The sequence below is a fragment of the Ipomoea nil genome, unplaced genomic scaffold (assembly GCF_001879475.1).
Source record: "Ipomoea nil cultivar Tokyo-kokei standard unplaced genomic scaffold, Asagao_1.1 scaffold0188, whole genome shotgun sequence".
Classification (NCBI taxonomy): domain Eukaryota; kingdom Viridiplantae; phylum Streptophyta; class Magnoliopsida; order Solanales; family Convolvulaceae; genus Ipomoea; species Ipomoea nil.
In genome coordinates, this window is record NW_017616616.1 from 2,742,391 (window position 1) to 2,762,588 (window position 20,198).

At 37.4% G+C, this 20,198-nt stretch overlaps 2 protein-coding genes and 1 long non-coding RNA gene across 8 annotated transcripts; 1 reads left to right on the plus strand and 2 right to left on the minus strand.

Moving 5' to 3' along the window:
* Window positions 1-2,620: 2,620 nt before the first annotated feature.
* Window positions 2,621-6,848, plus strand: LOC109182818 (serine/threonine-protein kinase D6PK-like). Of its 5 annotated transcripts, none has more exons than XM_019333055.1 (4): window positions 2,621-3,106; window positions 4,063-4,284; window positions 4,330-5,540; window positions 5,711-6,848. In XM_019333055.1, exons 2-4 carry the CDS (start codon window positions 4,096-4,098, stop codon window positions 6,618-6,620), a joined length of 2,310 nt encoding a protein of 769 aa, XP_019188600.1. In that variant the 5' UTR covers window positions 2,621-3,106; window positions 4,063-4,095; the 3' UTR covers window positions 6,621-6,848. The 5 variants fall into 5 exon arrangements, with proteins under 5 accessions (XP_019188600.1, XP_019188593.1, XP_019188569.1 ...); XM_019333048.1 differs by having other exon boundaries at window positions 4,063-4,277; window positions 4,323-5,540; XM_019333024.1 differs by having other exon boundaries at window positions 4,063-5,540.
* On the minus strand, window positions 6,773-7,414 carry LOC109182843. Its single transcript, XR_002054453.1, has 2 exons — window positions 7,085-7,414; window positions 6,773-6,960 (listed from the first exon to the last, which is right to left on the minus strand). It is a non-coding gene; the product is annotated as an uncharacterized LOC109182843 (long non-coding RNA).
* Window positions 7,415-11,904: 4,490 nt separating this feature from the next.
* LOC109182802 lies at window positions 11,905-16,866 on the minus strand. 2 transcript variants are annotated; one of them, XM_019333015.1, is made up of 5 exons: window positions 16,748-16,866; window positions 15,324-16,641; window positions 14,954-15,138; window positions 13,993-14,216; window positions 11,905-13,021 (listed from the first exon to the last, which is right to left on the minus strand). In XM_019333015.1, the coding sequence occupies exons 2-5, from the start codon at window positions 16,636-16,638 to the stop codon at window positions 12,241-12,243; spliced, it is 2,505 nt and encodes an 834-aa protein (XP_019188560.1). In that variant the 5' UTR covers window positions 16,639-16,641; window positions 16,748-16,866; the 3' UTR covers window positions 11,905-12,240. The 2 variants fall into 2 exon arrangements, with proteins under 2 accessions (XP_019188560.1, XP_019188553.1); XM_019333008.1 differs by having other exon boundaries at window positions 15,324-16,866.
* Between the last annotated feature and the right edge of the window lie 3,332 nt (window positions 16,867-20,198).

Here is a 20,198-nt window from a genome sequence, read left to right on the forward strand (position 1 = left end):
CAACTAATTATACCCTGTAATTAACTCAATAAGTTAAAGGCTAATAACTATCCGTTAACAACCATTTACTCAACATGATCTTTGTATTAAACTTTTTTTATTGATTAATTATTAAATCAGAGCCGAGTGTAGACTAAGAAAACTTTGTTTTGTGTTATAATTTGCAACTTGCAAATGAGAACTGTGTTACGTTCTAGCCATATAGTCTATATATCATTGTTGCAAAAATTGATTTAGACGCCCGTCTAGATACTCCTAAATCATGGTGATTTTTGCCTAGCGCCTAACTCGATCGACTTGATCGCCTAGGCGCTCGCTTAGCGCCTAACTCGATCGAGTTAACTCGTCCATTTCAGTCGAATTAGCTGAATTAACTTGACCGATTGTTTATTTTTTTCATTATATATATTACCCATTTATAATAAACATATTGTTTACCAATCACTTTGTTACAAACTGCTAATTTCATTGTCATTTGGCTATAACTTAATTGTTCAAAATGTGAAAAAGTAATTCTCAAAAAAGAAAAATTGTGAAAAAGTAATTTTATTTACTTAAGATATTTCGTTCTTGATAATGTGTGAAGTATTTGGAAACAAAAAATGCATTGTGTTGTGAAGATGACAAATGACGTGGAAAAAAATAATAATAAAACAGTCTCTTTGCTGGTTCATTTTCAATTCTTCCTGCTTGGAAAAGATGTGTACTCCAAAGAAGGAACAGAGGCGGGGCCCGCTTCTGGGCCATCCCAACGGCAAGAAGTCGACGGTGGGCCCCACATTCGGTGTCTCTCTCTCTCCCTGGGCCCCTCGCGTCGTCCCTTCACTGCAGCCCCGCATTAATTATAGCGTTAATTCCTTATGAGAAATGATAAGTGGAATTTAAATAATTAAACTTTCCTCGATATCTCATTTTAATTAAAGAAAATAAATATTATGATTCTTTTGTCAATTATGATATGATATGATATATGGGGTGAAATTTGGAAATTATGACACAGGATTGAGTTTCATTGTGTAGATGTCTTGTCAGGATATGGTGTAAAGAACCTTTGGATTGGAGATTTAACTTTTTAAGAACAATGAAATATATCTATTATACGCATTTGAATAATGATTATGAGTTTTCTTTCTCATTATAAAAAATTAAATAAAAATAATAATGAGTGCTAAGCTATTATTCATTCTTTATATTTAGTGTTGCAATAGATCTAGATTTAGTCATTTTTGTCATTAATTTTGATTGAAGTTCTTGAGTAATTAATTCATTATTGGATTGTATTATAGCTCATTTTCATGCTTTTCAATAGTTTAAAGACAATGTTGACATGAGTGTAAATGGATAGTTGGGCAAATCCACCAAGTGAAAAGTGCTCCATTACCTCCATAGCTATATATGTGTGCAATTGTGTAGATTTCAATATAATTTTAGAATTACTAAGTTATTAGCTATTTATAATAGTTTACTTTAAAGATGTATTAAACAAGATGATTCATGAGTGTGTCATTAGAGAATGATGACTCAAACGTAATTATATATAAAATCATCCAACAAGGAATTATAGATATTGACCTACATTTCAATATCATCAATACAATTCAATGATTCATGCATCCATAAGTCATGGCTATAAATTTAGAATTGCTAGATAAGTCATTTCAACATAAATTGGACTTATGACATGCATTAAACACTTGCATCTTCATATTCCTAGTAAGATTTTCTCTACATATATGACCCATTATTGATTACAAATTATATTAGAGTTACAATATCTATCTATAATCACCAAATTCTTTTGTCACACCTAAATCTTTCCAAAATCTATTGTAACCATGTAATCATAATTTAAAACCATTGAAAAAGACTTATGTCTGGTGATGGGAAATATTACTTGAGTAGGCCTTCCCCTTGACTTGTACATTCGCTCGGCACCCAATCAGGCCAGCGTTCGACTTGGATTAATCACGATCTCGATTCACCCGACCTCAAGGCGCTTGTAGATCGGCATGATCACCAAACAAGTACAGTTGATAACTTAAGTCCAACCCAATCTTAATAGATATTCATGAATCTTAGTACACATGGCATGTGAGGCTCAATTCCCGAGCTCGGCCACTGCATGCATGACACGTGCTAGGCATGTTGGGAGTCTAGCATGTTTCCCATTTTCCATCTCCTACAAATATCGCATTTATGGCAAGGGAGGGGATACTTTAGACATTTTCCACCTACAACTATACAACTTGGATCCTCTGACCTTACGTCATTTTCCAAACTCAAAACTTAAACCAACAAGCAGACTAGAGAATGACCTAAATCCAGATTCAACCTCAATACTTATACGTATTTGTGAGAACTACCATATTTACCACATCAAGTAGGTAGAACATGATTATAGTAAATCGCAAATTTAATTTTTGTCAATATCTTGAATTTTCTCTCCCCATACAATCATAATTTAAGATACTCCGTATAATTTAGTACCACATGCAATACTAATACTAGGATTACTAGGTGTGTATAATCATAGTAGAAACTACGGATATGGTAAGAGTACACACTACACAGAAACAAACAGTCCACGACATTATTTTTTTTTTTTCAAGTAAAATTAGAGCCAAAAAGGAAAGAAGAGAGAGAGAGAGAGAGAAGGCGAAATAAGTATAATGAGTGAATCCAGAGAGCAGGTCTAGCACATGACTAAAGCAAGCCTAAAACGACGAAAAAGCAAAAGCTGCTCTGCCCCTTCCTCCGCCTACTCGCCGTAGTAGTAGTTCGCAGACTTTGCCAGCCATTGCAGGCCAGTGAAAGAAAGATCGCTCCTTTTCTTCCCTTCCCTATACCCTCATAGCGTAATCCTATTACTATTGCTATTGCTATTCTCGTTGTTACCTAGTACTCTACTCGTATTAACATTCTCGGCAGCTGCTAAGCGCGCCGTAGCTGTTGTAGTCTCGCCGAAAAAGCATTCAATTCCCAGAACTGAAAACTGAAAACCCCCCATTTATTGCGCCTGAGAGGTGTTTGCTTAAATTCGTATTCCCTGCTCGCCATTAATCGCGGCTTCTAGTGCTCTGGAGTAGAGACGCAGTCACACAGGCAGGTAAGGGGAGTTCAATTTTACGCTGCGATTTCAAATTTCTTTGCCGTTACGGATCTGCTTCGCGGGTTTGGATCCGGGAATTGTCGTACGGACTCCAATTTATTTTTTTCTTCCTTTCTTTCTGCTTCGGGAGTGATTATACGGTTGTGGGTGGGAAATGGGAATGCCGTTTTTGTCTCTATTGTTGATTGGTTTTGTTGTTTTTGCTTTTGAATTTGATTTGTTTATTGCCACTATTTGCTTTTGGACATTCTTGCGGTTGTGTATTGCGTGGAATCCAAGTAATTCTGCACAGTTTGTAGTGGGGAAAGAATGTGGAATGGCTGCTGCGTTTTGTATAGTGTTTGATGTCTAGATTTTTTTATTTTTTTTTTCCTCTTTGGAGATGATTGGTTTGGCTTGAGTTAGGGATTTGAGTTAGTGGGTAGATGATATATTTTGGGAATTGTAGAGGTAATACAGAGTATATGAGTAGGGGTTTGCTTGTAGTTTATGTTGTTATTTTCTCTTGATTTTGATCATAAACAAACCAAGAAGATCAATAGACCATCTTTCTCAAACCAAGACAAGATGAACAATAGCTCAATAGGCCGCCCTCAAGTCGAGCTTAGAGCTTAGAACCTTGTGGCTACCAAGCCAGCAGTCCGACCAACTTGGCTAGGACTGCAAAAACAAGTTTAAGGATGTTGGTATTGTTTTATACCTTGTTTTTCAAAACTTGAGTTTCAAAAACAAGTTTAAGGTTGTTTCTTGTTTCACAATTATGCAAATTTGATGTTCATTCTTGCTGACACAAACATCTCTTTCTTCTTCTTGAGGAGGGAATGGTTTGGATGTGATAATTTCTTGATTGCTAAAGCATAATGTTTAGTAAGGTTCTTCTTCATGCCTATAAAGAGGTGTGTAATTGAGTTTGGGACATGGGAGTAATCTTTGTTTTCTTGTTGTTTTTGTAGAGGTGTGCTTGTGATGATATTTTGTAACCAGAGATGCAAAGGGGTTCAGAATCAAAACCAGTTCCAAGGCAGCCTTTAGAGGCTAAGGTGGCGCCTCTGCCCTCACCGTTGTCTAGTGAGGGTAAATTGATGAGTACTCACCCAGTTTTTGAAAGACGAGATGTGGGAAACAAACCCGAGGCTAGATTGATGAGTACTCGCCCAGTTTTTGAAAGGCCTGAGGCTACTAAATTGATGAGTACTCACCAAGTTTTCGAAAGGCCTGAGGCTAAATTGATGAGTACTCGCCCAGTTTTCGAAAGGCGAGATGTGGGGAACAAACCCAATTTGCAGGAGTTTGAAGATCTCGTCTTAACTGGGCCTCCTCTACAAGCATGGAAAGGAGGAGGGATGATTTGTCATGAGACAGAAGAGGATGTTATGCTTGATGTTGGTTCATCGTTTAAGACAAGTGCTGATTCGTATGAAGATATCAATTCTTCATCGTTCCATGGGGTCAGCCACCCGGCTGAACCAGTTGATACAGACCTGATGAGACCGGTGTACGTACCAATTGGCCAGAGCAAAGGAGATGGTAAAGGCTTGGTAAAAAGCATGTCTAGGAAGGGCGCTTTCTTAGAGGATATTTCAATCAGGGTTCTTCCTACTGCAAAACCGAGCCTATCTCTTCTTTCACCTGCAGAGCGCTTGATTGAAGAACCAAACGATGTAGCTAGAATCTCTTCTCCCTTTGCGGTTCCCAGACCATCTCAAAATACCGAAGCTAGTCTGCCCCAAGATCCCGAAGAGAGGGAGTGCATTTGGGATGCTTCACTGCCTCCGAGTGGTAATGTAAGTCCGCTTAGTAGCATTGATAGTGTTGGCGTTGCTAGAACTATGAGCATCGTCAATAGCTGCACGAGCACATATAGAAGTGACGGGATGTTGAGTGATGGCATGCTCAGTATAGACCGGAACTTTGAGAGCACAAAGGCGAGCATGCAAGGGGATTCGCTCGAAAGTGCAAAAACTAGCCTTAGCAGGGCAAGTAATAGCAGCGGCCTTAGTGATGACAGTAACTGGAGCAACATTACGGGCACTGCCAACAAGCCTCACAAAGGGAATGATCCTAGATGGAAGGCTATACTTGCAATTCGGTCACGAGATGGTGTATTAGGCATGAGCCATTTTAAGTTACTCAGGAGACTGGGTTGCGGTGACATTGGCAGCGTTTATCTCTCCGAGCTGACTGGGACCCGCTGTTACTTCGCTATGAAAGTAATGGACAAGGCATCCCTCGCGAGCAGGAAGAAATTGACCCGGGCTCAGACAGAGAGAGAAATCCTGCAACTGTTAGATCACCCATTCTTGCCAACTTTGTACACTCACTTTGAGACTGATCGATTTTCTTGCTTAGTCATGGAGTATTGTCCCGGAGGGGATCTGCATACTTTGCGCCAACGACAACCTGGAAAACATTTTTCTGAGTATGCTGCAAGGTATTCAGGGGGAGACCCTTCAGTACAAATAAAACATTCAACAGACTTAAGAGATTTCAAGCTATATATATATGTTTTATTCTTTATTCTCACTTTCACCTCTTTTTGGTTGAATGTAAGGATATCTTTAGCACTGGTTCCTTTATCAATGCTCTTCTTTGATGCAACAGGTTTTATGCGGCAGAAGTTTTACTGGCACTCGAGTATCTTCATATGTTGGGAGTTGTGTACAGAGACTTGAAACCAGAAAACGTTCTGGTCCGAGATGATGGCCACATTATGCTTTCAGATTTTGATCTTTCCCTAAGATGTGCTGTTTCCCCCACACTTGTAAGGAGCTCTTTAGATCCATCCAAACAAGGAGCTGCCTTCTGTGTCCAGCCAGCCTGCATTGAGCCTACATCTGTCTGCATTCAACCATCTTGCTTTCTCCCGCGGATTTTCCCTCAGAAAAACAAGAAAAAGTCCCAGAAGCCTCGAATAGAGCTTGGGCTATCATCTAGTACAGCGCTACCCGAACTAATTGCAGAGCCTACTTCAGCTCGGTCAATGTCATTTGTAGGGACACATGAATATTTAGCTCCGGAGATCATCAAGGGAGAAGGCCATGGCAGTGCAGTTGATTGGTGGACATTTGGCATATTCTTGCACGAATTACTATATGGTAAAACTCCATTTAAAGGGTCGGGAAACAGAGCAACTCTTTTCAATGTAGTAGGGCAGCAGCTCAAGTTCCCAGATTCACCTGCAACCAGTTATGCAAGCCGGGATCTTATCCGTGGCTTACTTGTTAAAGAGCCACAACATCGGCTTGGGGTAAAGAGAGGAGCCACCGAAATTAAACAACACCCCTTCTTTGAAGGCGTTAATTGGGCACTGATTCGATGCAGCACCCCACCAGAAGTACCAAGACCAGTCGAACCTGAGCTTCCCCCTGGCGTAAAGATGGGGCAAGGGCAAGTTGATCCCATCAGTGTTGCTGCCAATAGCAGTAAAAGGATAGTAGGAGGGGTAGGGGTAGGGGCAGGAGCAGCAGACATGAAACCCGAGGGTAAATTTCTTGACTTCGAGTTCTTTTAGTATAGGCTTGTTTTTCCATCCATTGTCTTGTCACTTTGTCTTCAACAGATATATCCTCTGTATGGGTTGTTTTATCAGTAGTGGCTTCCTAAGTTCCTAGTCCAGCTACCTTAGATATGAATAGGTTCTTTTGTGATTAGTTGAAGACAATATAGCTGATGAATTCTATGTCTATGTTATGATGAATAGGTAAAATTCATACAACCTTAATTGTGGGCAAAAACCTTGTGTTTTCACTCCCTAACTGCAATTCTTCTAATACACCATTAACATCACTGTGGTTGAATCAGATTTCTTGTTTGCTTCTAGTAAGAATTGGCCTTTTTCTTATTCATTTTTCCTGCAAAGTTCATAATGCCAGTACACTGCATTATTATTATATAAGCTTTAAAAGGCTAGCAAAATTTCCAAATTTCATTTGAGTTGAATATGAAAATAGGAAAATTCTAAGGTGCGAATCATACCGTCTTTTTATCACTTGAATTCATGTTTGCACTCCATAACGGTGTAGCATTTCTCTTTCTTCTTCCTTTCAACACTTTCATTTTATCACTCTTCGGTCAATTCTCTTCCTCGAAGCTTTTATCAGTCTGAATTGCCGCTTAATCTTCTGCCGCCATGCCTGAACAAACAATCTACGCATGTTATAGCCAAGTTCAACTAGTAATGAATGGAGGAGAATCAGGAGACGACTTCGCTCTCCGTTGCTTAATTTTCATTGGGGTTCTCAGATTAGAGCTTTTGACGATGATAGATTCGTTTTATGATGGGCTTTTCAGCGGCGGGTATTCACATTTGGCGCAAATTATGCTGTGCATCCGTATGCACCGCACGGTGCATACGGATGCAAACATGACGTCATTTTGGTTAAAAAATGCTCGTCCCACTTAAAAAAGAAATCAGGTTCAATTTTCAGGCAATAGCATTTTTATATATCCATAAATTCATAACTATATATCCACAATGAATGAATGAAGTAAAAATCCACAATGAATAAACTAAATATCCACAAGAACTAAATATTCACAATAAATGAAACTAACTATCCATAAATTCATAACTATATATCCAGAAATTCATAACTATATATCCACAATGAATGAATGAAGTAAATATCTACAATGAATGAACTAAATATCCACAATGAATGAACTATATATCCATAAATTCATAACTATATATCCACAATAATGCTATTGCCAAGAATCGAACCTGAATTTTTTTTTTTTTTTTTTAAGTGGGACGCGCATTTTTAGTTAAAACGACGTCATTTTGTATCGTATGCGCCATGCATGATGCATTCAGTTGCACAGCATAACTATTGCACATTTGGGCCTGTTGTTCAAAATGGGCCCAAGAAATCAAGTTCATGCTTCCGATCCATCCATGCGGAAGTTCCAAAATCCAAATATTCACACTTGCTCTATTGCTTTGAAATTAGGGATTTTATCCCTTTAATTCGGCTTTTTGGCAATTCACTAATAATAAGCTATTGAATTTTTCTAAGATGTCGGTTGATTTCATTGATACTAAGGATAAGGGTTGCCAATGAGTCTACTGACATGAAGTGGGATCGTTATACTGTGCATCCGGATGCAAAAACGATGTCGTTTTGACGTCTAACTTAAAAAAAAAAAAATAAGAATTGCATAACTACACATTCATAATTTCATAATTATACATCTAAAATTACATTACTACACATTCATAATTTCATGACTATAAATCCAGAATTGCATAACTACACATCCATAACTTCATAACTATACATCCAGAATTGCATAATTACACATCCATAACTTTATAACTATAAATCTAGAATTGCATAACTACACATCCAGAATTACATAACTAAAAATCCAAAATGAATGAACTAAAAAATGAATAACATAATGTTGTTCCTAGGAATCAAAACTGAATTTTTTTTTTTAAAATAGGATTCGCGTTTTGATGCAAAACGATGTCGTTTTTGCATCCGTATGCCCATGAAGTGACTCTCCCATTTAAGCTTAGTGTGGACGGCTCTTTGTATTTTAATAGGTTGAAAAAGTAGTTATTAAATTGAAATATTTTTTTAAGATGCTTATTAACACGTGTTGACGGTACACAATATAATCCAAATAACATACACAATTGTATTTTAAAAAAATAGGAAAATGATTTGAATGCCTATTTATAAGGGAAAATATATTGTACTCTCACTTTATACTCTTAACTTTTACTTTCACACACAAAATTTTGATGTAGGCACTTGTATTGTGACCCACATGAAAAAGATAGCTTATCAGAGTCCGCCACATCAAGGAGTAAAATTGAGTGTGTACATGTAGTATAACTCATTTATAAATTTGAACCCTAAATTTAATGACACATGATCACTCCTGTCCAAAAGCTTGTACATTAGAGCCACAACAATGCTAAATTCATACATTTCTAGATGTCCACATGTGTGTACACTTGTGCCTACAACAAGACCAAATCCATATTTCTCAGGATGTCCAAATGTTTGTACCTCCTAAAGCCTGTATTATATGGCTGGTATCAAAACAAAATTTATAAACTTATTTGAATTAATTGATCAGTTGAGCTATGTCCGGAGTATATTGCTCAATGGGTAGTGTGTTTTCAGCCCCACAGCCAAAAGTTCTTTCATTTACTTTGATATATTCCCATTCATTACTTGGTCCCATTCACCCACCTCCAACTTTAACTCCTTTAGCCTGCTCAACACCTTTCGCTACTTTGTAGTAGTTGGTTCAGAAATCTTCATATACGTGAAATATCTAGCCTTCATAAGAAAAATGGAAAATCCAAAGAAAATAGCATACTGCACCCACAGCCAAATATAATATAACCTAAAAGGGAAAATTTGCATGTTTTGAAACCTCACAATTATTGCCCAAAATGCAATTTAGCTACTCATTATTAATTTGCGTAAATTCAATTCCTTAATTATTCCAAACATTTTCAATTTGGCCCCTCAATATTTAAACTTCCATTCAATTTACAGTTTTGCTTGGGTTCTTTTGAAATTTCAACCTAGCTCCCACTTTTCCTCCATAACTCTAGCAGTTATACCATGGACCCGGGTCCAAAATATACAATTTACATACTGAATATACAATTTAAATTGTAAATATTTAGTATGTAAATTGTGAACACTCATATACCTCATAATTATAGGGTTGAGGGACCAAATTGACAATATTTACAATAATTAAAGAACCAGATTTCAAAAATTGACAATGATGGATTAAATGGCATAATGGGTAAAATTGAAAGACAAAAAGTGTAATTTTCATTAAACTATTAATTTATGTTCTATATATTTTGGATTGTTAAATTTCAAGAAAATGAGAAGTTTGGATTATCTCCGGCCGATTTGGTCTAAAAGTTGATTTAGTAACCACAATATTCTAAATTAGACTCCCATTTGAGCTAACAAACTACCTAGTTTAGTTTATATTATTATGATTTTTTACCAACTAGGATCACAAGATAAACTTTATTGTAGTGATTGCATATTTTTTCCTATAATAATGAATATGAAAGTTTGACTTCAAGTCCAAAAAAGTAGAGGTGTTGGTGTTTTTGAAGGGTGTGATTAGGGGCTGTCATGACAGTAACCTGTCATGGCATGTACCATTTATTGGAGTTGGAACATCACATCCAAATTATTTCTGAGTGAAATCACTGCACCATCATTTCATTATTAACTTCCAACTGCCATATAATTATTATAGTTTTCTCTGCACAGCTTTCAAGAATACAGAGGGAGAGGAGAATCACCTCCACATGTTAAATTTGACAAGTATTTTGTTTTAGCAAAAAAAACACAGCAGTTGTTGGAAGCATCTGGTGTTTGCTGCAGATCCAAGAAATCATAAATTTTAATTTGCCATTTTAAGTGGTTGGAAATGATTAGATTAAGGGATCTGTCATCTGTGGATGTGGAAGAAGACAAAGTATACTGCTTCAACAACCATGGTCTTCACAGCCTAATTCCTGATCAAGAAAAACAAGAATCTGAGGTAGTCACTTGCATTTTATTGACACTATATACAGTTCTGCAGTGACCTAAACCTAACTTTCACTTTGTCTTCTTCCCCCCACCCCAACCACCATGCATTATTTTATATTTTTGGGGTGGGGATGGCATAGGAGAGCGATTTACGAAAAAGACCGTCTACAGGTTCCTTAGAGCATCCTCAACAGTTGCGATTTTTGTAGGTGTGATTAAGAAAGGAAAATTGAGGGGAAGAGAAAAAGAAGAAAAAAAAAAAAAAAGACAACAAAATCTAAATAAATTGAAAAAAAAAAACCGTATTAACGCGCCCGCTAGGGCGCTCCTAGTGCGGACCAGGCGGATTTGTTCTGGCTGATTGGTGGGGCCCACAATTGAAACCAAAAACGCAACACACTAAAATTTTCTCTCTCCTCTCACTTCCACCTAGGATACATGGCCTCAAAAACTGTGCAAAAACCATGCCAAAAACACTGATGGAAATGCTCTTAGAGTGGAAAGAACCGAACCTTGAACCTTGCACCCGGCCTAAGGCTGTTAGCAAAGCAGAGCTCTTTACTTTCTTTAAATTAGTAACTAATTGAGCTATGCTCGAGGACATATGAGCGATGTGTAAAAACAAAGTCCTGAACCTTGCAACTGCCAGCAAAACAGACCTCTTTAACTTTCTTATGATTGATCAACCAGTTGAACTATACCTAGCACATACGCGTGATGTGTGAGAGGCAGCTGAACATATTTAACATTTTAACATGGACAGTTTGGTTCTGTCTATTAGTGTCTAATAATGCCATGAACAACCTTCTTCCTGGCTACAGGTAAGCATTAATTATTAAAAATCCCAACATAATAATTCATTTACAGAAAGTATGAACATCTATATCAAGAAAGGTTTGGGGGCAAAGGAAGATGAAGAAAGATTCAATAAATGTAGTTATAGTGGACAGCCATTCAAACCATACATGATTGAATGTAAGCACTCAATGATCACAAATTAAAGCTCCCCCCACTCTTCACCCACTTTAAGACAGTTTTCCTACAAACATTGCTTCAAAAACTACAAAAAATAAAAGCAGAAAACTGTAAAACTTACCTCGGTAGAAGCGCGGTTTTTGACTGATCAAAACAAGATCTGGAGCAATGGGGTCCCCACAGCCAGGACCAGCAATTTTTTGGGTCCTGATTGAGGGCTAAACTAGTGTGGCATGTTTCCTGTAAATGAGACATGAAAGATGCAATAAAGGAAAATAATGTGAGAGATAATGTCAAAATCTATTTTCACATTTAGACATAAAACAGATGGGAACAAAATTATTCATCCCTCAAAAGAGAAAGTTGATCTCTAGTACATAAAGGGTAATGAATTTCTATACAGAGATGAGAGATAACCAATGCTCTTCTTCCTGCCAACAGGGAGCGTGGCAAAACTGCAGAAGTCCAAATATCTACATAACAAAATATTAAGCAACGAAGACAATAGACAAAAAGAGGACCACAAGAAATGCCAGCACTCTCCTTTTAGATTTGGCTCAAGAATGCTAAAATGACTGAGAAGAAAACAGTAATAGAATTGGATATATTTCGGGTTTTTTTTTTTTACTTGATAGAATAAGAACGGGTGCATACAGCCTCGAGGGCTTCTGTAAATAAAGCAGAAAAACTTGTCATGGCCTGGAATACTCCTGGCAAGCCAGTCTGAATGTTATTCAGAGTCATCGCTCTGGTAACTTCTACTGCCTTTGAGTGTTTTACCATCTCATCTTCCACCCGTCGTTGGCAAGATGCAAGCTCTGCTTTTTTCTCAGCAAGCGGGTCCCGTGCATCCAACGCATGCCCGGTATCAGTATCAGGAAGGCTAATACCAACAGTGGAGTATGAGTTGTAATACTTCTTCTCGAGACTCCTAATACTTGATGCTTTTTTCTCTAGCTCCTTTGATGCGGATTCAGTTCGTTTCTTGATCTTAAGCTCCTCTGTCTGTTTACAGAATACCGAATGGACAACATTTATGAAGCTTTTGATGGCTTCTGATGCAACAGTGTCAGGGACACGCTCAAGGGCAAGTTTCCACTCATCGCAAAAGGAGAATGCCTCTGAAGGATCCTTAGTACCATTATTTGGCACGCTGTTAATAGGTAGGAGAGTAAGCTTGAACCATCCATGAAGGGAGCGGATGAAATCTCTTTGGAACTTTATAAGGCGGCAGAAACTGGAGTGCCATGCAGATACAGCGGACTCAAGGTCACGTGTGGCCTGCCTGTGTAGGTCAGATGTTGATTGACCTTTCGTTGCTCGGTTGACAAGGCCACGAACTTGTTGCACGATATCGGCCTGGACATCATGGAACTGGTTCATGGATCTCCACATATACATGAATCTGCATTCATTTTCCATAGAACTGGTTAATGAAATTTCTTTAAAAACAAGGGGAAAAAAAGTGAAAGCAAAAGGCACATTGTAATTAGAAGAAACAACATAATATGTAGTCATTCTGAATAGCTAGGATATCCTGAAATAGAAGTCCAATAACACTGATTGCCATGGAAGCTGAGACTTCAGTCCTCGAACACATTGCTCACCTTTCAGGTTTAATAATGTTTTTTCATTTAAATAGACACAAAACATGAATGATTATCACAACAATTTCATTTAAGCCTAAATTAACCACTGCAGCTGCCAATCCATGAAGACTGAGAAATAGGCATTTAGACACTATGATCCCATGGGACATTTAAGCTTTTGTGCTTAACTTTATACATTAACTGATTACATTTAGCACCCATGACGTATTATCAAGAAAGTCTGAACATCAATGTGAGGAAAAAATAAAAAATATATTTTTAAAAAAATGTGGACCACAGTCTTCTCTGACAAGAGTGGCAGGAGATGGGCAGGGATTATCAGATCCTGCTTCCGGTCAAACGGATGAATACAAGGCACATGCAGATCTTCATTAATATTCACCTAAGACTAAGACAATACATTTTGATAAACACCCCCATGTTTTTGGTGCGGGAAAATAAAAGATTAGATTTTAACAAAATTTGGATAGCCAGGACAAGATAAAATTGTCAGACAACTTCCATTCTTAACAAGCAACAATCAGTCTAGGCATATCAATCCAACATGTTTCACTCATGAAGTGTGAGGCTCATTTCAAGAAGCCAGAAGGAATAGACTTTTTGCAAAATCAAATGAAATCAAGAAGTGACTCCAAAGATATATCGACTTCACTTGGGGCGCATGGGGTATAGCAAAGCAATCATATATACAGAAAAGATAGTCTATTGAGGTCCTACTAATGCAAAGTTATTGGAGATTAAAAAAAAAAAAAAAAAAAGAACTTACCCATGACAAAGTTCAACAAGTTGTGGGATAAGGTCAGACTCTCTTAGACCAATAATAGCAGAAGAGGTAGTAGTGACGGCTTGAGATGTAACCACAATTAAAGATTGCAGTCTGTTTATTGCGGCCTTAGTCTTGTCCAACTTGGCTACCTCGCCCCCTCTGTATTCCTGGCTTTGAAGTGTAGTCAACTTCTTTTCATGCTCAATTTTCACCCCCTCCCTGGCCTGAAATCATAACATCAAGTTTTACTATTTAAACCAATGGAAAATGCTAAACCATTGAAGAATTGTGTTAAAGCTTAAATATTGAATGAACTTTGATTTTGCAACTCACTGCACGTGTCTTTGAATGAATGGAATTATATTTGTTTTCATCAATCAAACATTTACTAGTCATGATTAGAAGCACTTCCCCAATCCCCTACCCTCTCTTTTCTTAAAGGAGTTTTACATGGAAAAAGAAAAGGCATTTTGGGCGTGGTTAAGCATACATCAAAAGGAACATAAAGGCAAGTTAGTTGAGAAGCAAGACCCACCTTCATGTTCAAAATTAACATTCTAAGGTCATTCACTCATTCCAGGTTGTCCTTGTCATATCAAACAGTTGCCTAGGGCACTCTTGTCATTCTACCATAATGGACTATTCGAATCTGAATAAGGTAGATTACACAAGAAAGTCACAAAAACCACTCATGGATGAGCACGAACCTTTCAATTTATCCACCACCCACTATGACATAATCGCTTTACAAGATTCCAACTTTCCATGAAAATTTTCTTCATCTTAAGAAAAAAGATCTTAGCAGAAGGCTACTTTATGTCATCATGAACCATAGTGTCTAACTTAATCAATTCTTTATTTAGACAGAATACTCAATGGATATGATGACCAATTGAAATAAGTCTACTGTTAAAACGTAGAAAAGGAGAAAAGATAATGAAAACTAAGATCAAAATAGTACCTTCACTTCCTGATACAGTTTCTTTTCCCAAGCTAAGAGGCTCTCCAAGGTGGAACACAAACTCTTCGGACCACCTGGTTCATGGATCGAACTAGGTTCAAATTTATACTTGACAGCCAAAGGAGGCTTTGAAGTCCAGCTTGAGCTCAAGTTACTAAGAATTCCGCTTGAATGATACACAGTTTCTGCAATCCAAAAACCAAGTTCACAATTTGATAACAATATAACATCATCAAAAGCGGTCTATCCTTCACAAAATGTACACTAGATACGGTTTTAACTAAAGAATTATAATTCACAGTTGCATAAATTCCTGGAAAACAAGAAAACCAAATCCATATGCATCTAAAGTTAAAAGAATTGAACTCACTCTTCAACTGCTTAAAGCTTCGATCAAGCTGTGCTCGACCAGTCTCTAGCATCTCAGACACCTGCTCCCCAGCAGCCGCCGCCTTGTCAAAGTACTCCTTGATGGCAGCCACAATCTCAGCCAGATCCTTGTGCCTCACCACTATTCTTTTATCTGATACCAAATCCTCTTTTGCAGTTCCATTTCCCCAACTCATGGAAGACGAACCTCCTTCGGACAGTTTATCTAATTTTGGCACTGAATAATTCTTTGAATCTGATCTAAGCTTAGTAGCTGCAGCAGCAGCCTCCGCATTCTTCACTGAACCAGACCGAAAATTCGATTGGGATTCCCCAGCCTCAGATCTCAACTCGCCTTTATCTTCATGTTCTTCATCAACATCAGAGGAGCTGGAGCTAGTAGTACTATAATGATCATGGTCTTCCCACTCGCTACACTGTACTTCTTCCCTCTCTGCTTCGCTGTCCCAATTGCTCCGGCGGTGAAGATCATGATTCTGCCTAGACTGAGTTTGATTGCGCAGATTCGCATTAGAGTAGTGCGAATGTGAAGAGTAAACTGAAGCCTTTTCGTCGTTAACGCTCTGATTGTCGAAGAAATCGAATCGCTTGAAGGATGCGTTCTGATCCTTCCCCGCGCCGCGAGGAATGGCGGTTGAGAATTGAGAATATGAAGAGGATTTATCATCTTCGTCGTTATCATCAGTGAGATGATGATCGCGGGAAGCGGCGTTGTTTTTATGGAGCTGTTCGAAGTACTCGGAGCTGGGAGGGGAAGGAGGGTAGAAATTTTCCCAGTTCCAGACGGAGGAGGCTTGTGAGGGAGTGCTGGAATAGGTTGAATTCGCTTTCGCGTCGTATGTATAGTTTTCGTTTTCGAAGAAATTGTGGTTCCTTGGTGTAGCGGGGAAGCTCGATTCCGAGAGGATGTGAGGCAGTTTCACGGGCTTTTTCCGGTGGACTTGGGGTTGCCGCGGCTGGGAGGCGACGGAGTAGTGTGGTGGTGGCGGGGGTTGGTGAATCGACGGAGATGGAGAAGGGATGCGAACCGGCGGCGGCGGCGGAGGGGTTTTGAAGGTGGACGCGGAGGAAGGAGTGCGGACGAACACGGCGGGCGTCTCCTCCGAGACAGAGAGAGGCTCGCCGGCGGCGAAGGAAATCAGAGCAGAGCCAGTTAGTTTAAGTGAGCGGCAGTAGTCAGAATGGGCGGCGGCTAAATGGTGGCGAGCATACACCGCCTCCTTCATCAGGCGGCGCCGCTCCTTGCACCGCCGGACAGTATCCTCGTTGTCCAGCTTCGACGCCGTGCACCCCATGTCCTGGTTAAACAAAATTCAAGTACAACAGAAAAAAAAAACAACAACAACAAAAACGCAATATTTCCGCCGTCTCTCCCGTCGCGCACGGCGGTCGAAACGGCCGTACCGGAGCTGTTGGCGGTGGTGGGGGAAGATGTACTCCCACTTCTTCTTCACAAGTTCACAGTGTGTTCTTGACTTGACTTCTCATCAGTTTGCGTCTGCCCATTACTCTCTACGGCTACTTCTACTTTAAAAATAAATTTTAAATATTTAATTGTTGACAATTATCATAAAACGCCGTTAAATATTTTATTTCTTACTCCGTATTTTTCTTTTTAAACAAATTACTCCGTATTTGCTTTAAATATGCATAAATAAAATTAATAACTACGGAGTAATAATTAAAACTTTTTGTTATTAAATCAATTGGAATGTGACAAATAGCTTGTAGGTCTCGCTAATCCTTCTAAATTAGAGGTCTTTGTGTTTTAATAGCTTTGAGAAAGTATATTATATTCTAATAGAGTGAGTATAATAATTTTAAATATTTTAGTTTTCATTTTTTTTTAATGGTGTTGCATGCCTATGTTGAGATAGTGGTATCAATAGTATTTTGCAGAACAAAAAAACAACATATATGTTTGTATCGACCATAGGGTACTATTAGTACATTTTCTCTCAAGTTTGAAGCTAATTCAACTTTGTTGAATATAACAAAAAATCCATACTTAATTTAGAATTTTAGATTTTAAGATATTATAACATAAATATCTATATTAAAGAAGTTAAACCGTTCAAATTTACACCATGAGAATCTTATAATCTTCTGCATTGTCACAACTCATAAAGTGCACTTCTTTCTTTTCTTTTTCTTTTTCTTTTTTTTTTTTAAAAAAACATCGAAAACGTAACTCTTTTCACACTAAATCTTTGTATGTATAAACATTTTGGGCAGTATATTTTGGGAAAGGATACCCTTATTTTACCCAACTCCAAAGAGGATAAAATAAACACATATCATAATAGTATTTTCCCAACAAAAAAGATTGCTTGTATTTGTATTTTGCTCTAATTGGTGGTGGCAAAAAAGGGTGGATCTGATGTGGGATGAGCCCACTAGAGGATGAGGAAGAGGATTCTATATTAGATTTTGGTTGCCTATAATGACATTCATTACTACTTATACACTATTGTTGTGGTTGTCACATCTTGATGTTAGTAGAATTTGTCTTTTAGGATGGTAGCATTTCATAGCTAGGAATGAATTTCTTGCAAATTGCATTATATATTTTAATGTATTATATTGTTTGATGGAACTCATATTTGTTTCTTTTTGTTTGTTTTCAAACCAAATGAAATGAACTTATTGCCAACCCAATTATTGCACAATGCGACACTTAAAAACAACTCATAATGAGCATATTATGACACAAATTCTTGTGACAAAATGTTGAATCGTCTACTCCAGGCGCCTTCACACGTCGACTTGACAGTTTGCGGAGGACTAGTAAACTATGATGACTCAACTGACCAACACATGCTAGATTTTTGCTCACTGCGCACAAGGAGCCCCTCATTTTGAGAGGTTGCTCCCACACTGCCGCTAGTGAGACTCGAACATTGGTTTCTTATGACAAATTTCACCTCTGCGATCAGTTAAGTTGTCCAAGCGGGCATAAATTCTTGATTTAAGGGAAAGTACGTAGTTGATAACTGAATGGACGGTTTAGGTGAAACCCGCCTTGTGACCTTAGTCGTCAGCAAAGGATCACAAGAAGGTAAACTGCCAGCTTAAGTTGCCCATTGTCAACTCAAACCTAGGAGGTCATTGTAGTTACCAAGCAATTGTTTGACCATATTATCTTACATGTAAGTATGTAACAAAGTATAATCATATTATCTTTTCACTTACATTTAAAAAAAAAAAAATCTAAATTTTCGCGACATAATGTTTATTTCTCTTGTTAAGTTTTTTGTTTGTTTGTTTATTTGTTTTAAAGGTGAAAGAGCATTCTCACATGAGAGTCCTATTATTAAAATTAGAAGAAACTCACGACAACTCGTCTAAGCTTCAATTGGTATTTATGTTGTTAAGTTTGGCAATCAAATTGATAATTTTTGTAATTGTTACTCCGTATTATTTTGTTTCCTTCCCCTTTTTAAGCTCTCTTTCAAGCACGGCATGCATGAGAATGTGAGAGATCATATTCATAGCATTTGGTCAAAAAGTGAAGTTTATTAATTGGTGCACTGTCAAGTGTGAACGGAACATGGACAACAAAGTAAAAAAGGTACAAGCAGTAAATAAATAGGTGTAATGAGTTAACTAAACCCTTTTTAACAGAAAATAATAATAATATATTCCATAATACTAATAAAATTGAACGATTAACTTAGTAACCATAACGTTCCAAATTTAACTTTCTATGATAATTACCTATTAACATTCTCAGTTTGAGCCAGATAGCAATGGACAACCTAAGTTGATTTATATCTTTATAGTCCTTTACTCGCTATGATCACAAGGCAAGTTCCACTTAAAGCACACCTTTGTGTAATGACGGTGTAAATTTTCATAAATCAAAGTATATAATAAATATGAATAAACATGTACAATATTTTTCACGTCAATAATTTAAGGACATAAATGCAACATCTTTGCCTTAAAAGCATGTACTTTACAACATCAAGATTGTGTGTTCTTTTTGGATTCCTTTTCTTCTTACATGGAATGATGGGAAGAAAGGAAAAGGTATACATCGAATCAATTTAAATCAAACCAAACCAAACAACGAATAACATTTACAAACAATATGGTTCATAAAAAAGATACAACAAAATGATGAATGATCATGGTGAATAACTATCGAAGTGCAAAGGCATTAAATAATGCCACCAATTAATCAAGATTAAAAAAAATTCTCTTATTTTTGTTTTGGAAGATTGAATTTTTTACTACCATGAATAGAGGACTATTGACATAGGATAGAAGATTTAAAATAAAAAATAAAAAAAAAAAAATTGAAAGAGAAAAACAGTACTCTTGAGCCAACACCCCACCCCCTCTTTTCCTTAAACTTCTCCTATAATGTTTATGTGGTTGGATTCTTCTTCCTCTTCAAGAAATTTTTTTTTTCTTGTGTCTTTTTGTATACAACTTTATCTAGCAAAAGCAGAGCTTAAAATACTAACTACCCTTTCTTTCCAGGGATTCTCTACGAGGGAGAGTATATATTCCAAGAAACCTTTTTTGAGCAAAAAGAGAACATGATAAGTGGTAAAAAAAAGTGGTGACCTTTGCATAGTTGTAAATATAAAGGTAAATGCTTTTAAATTCGGATGATTAATACTCTTGGATGTGTATAATAGGTTTTGAACTCTGAGTCAAGCCTTACTCCTCAGGTAAGAGTGAAACTCTATGAATATAACCCAAATTAAATCAAGATTAATTTTACAATGGTAGAAATACCATATTTTATATGCCCAAAAAAAAAAAAAACCCTTTTCTTAACAAACTTTCACACAATCCAAACAAGAAACAAGGGCAAATTATATTATGAATCATGATCTACATT

What these genes read in the sequence shown, in the direction of transcription:
- LOC109182818 (XM_019333024.1), top strand. Translation starts at nt 4,096, where the DNA reads ATGCAAAGGGGTTCAGAATCAAAACCAGTTCCAAGGCAGCCTTTAGAG. An exon ending in TTTTCTGAGTATGCTGCAAG is followed by an intron (nt 5,541 to 5,710) that starts GTATTCAGGGGG and finishes TTGATGCAACAG; the next exon opens with GTTTTATGCGGCAGAAGTTT.
- LOC109182802 (XM_019333015.1), bottom strand. Translation starts at nt 16,638, where the DNA reads ATGGGGTGCACGGCGTCGAAGCTGGACAACGAGGATACTGTCCGGCGG. An exon ending in AAGCTTTAAGCAGTTGAAGA is followed by an intron (nt 15,139 to 15,323) that starts GTGAGTTCAATT and finishes TTTGGATTGCAG; the next exon opens with AAACTGTGTATCATTCAAGC. An exon ending in CTTGTTGAACTTTGTCATGG is followed by an intron (nt 13,022 to 13,992) that starts GTAAGTTCTTTT and finishes AAATGAATGCAG; the next exon opens with ATTCATGTATATGTGGAGAT.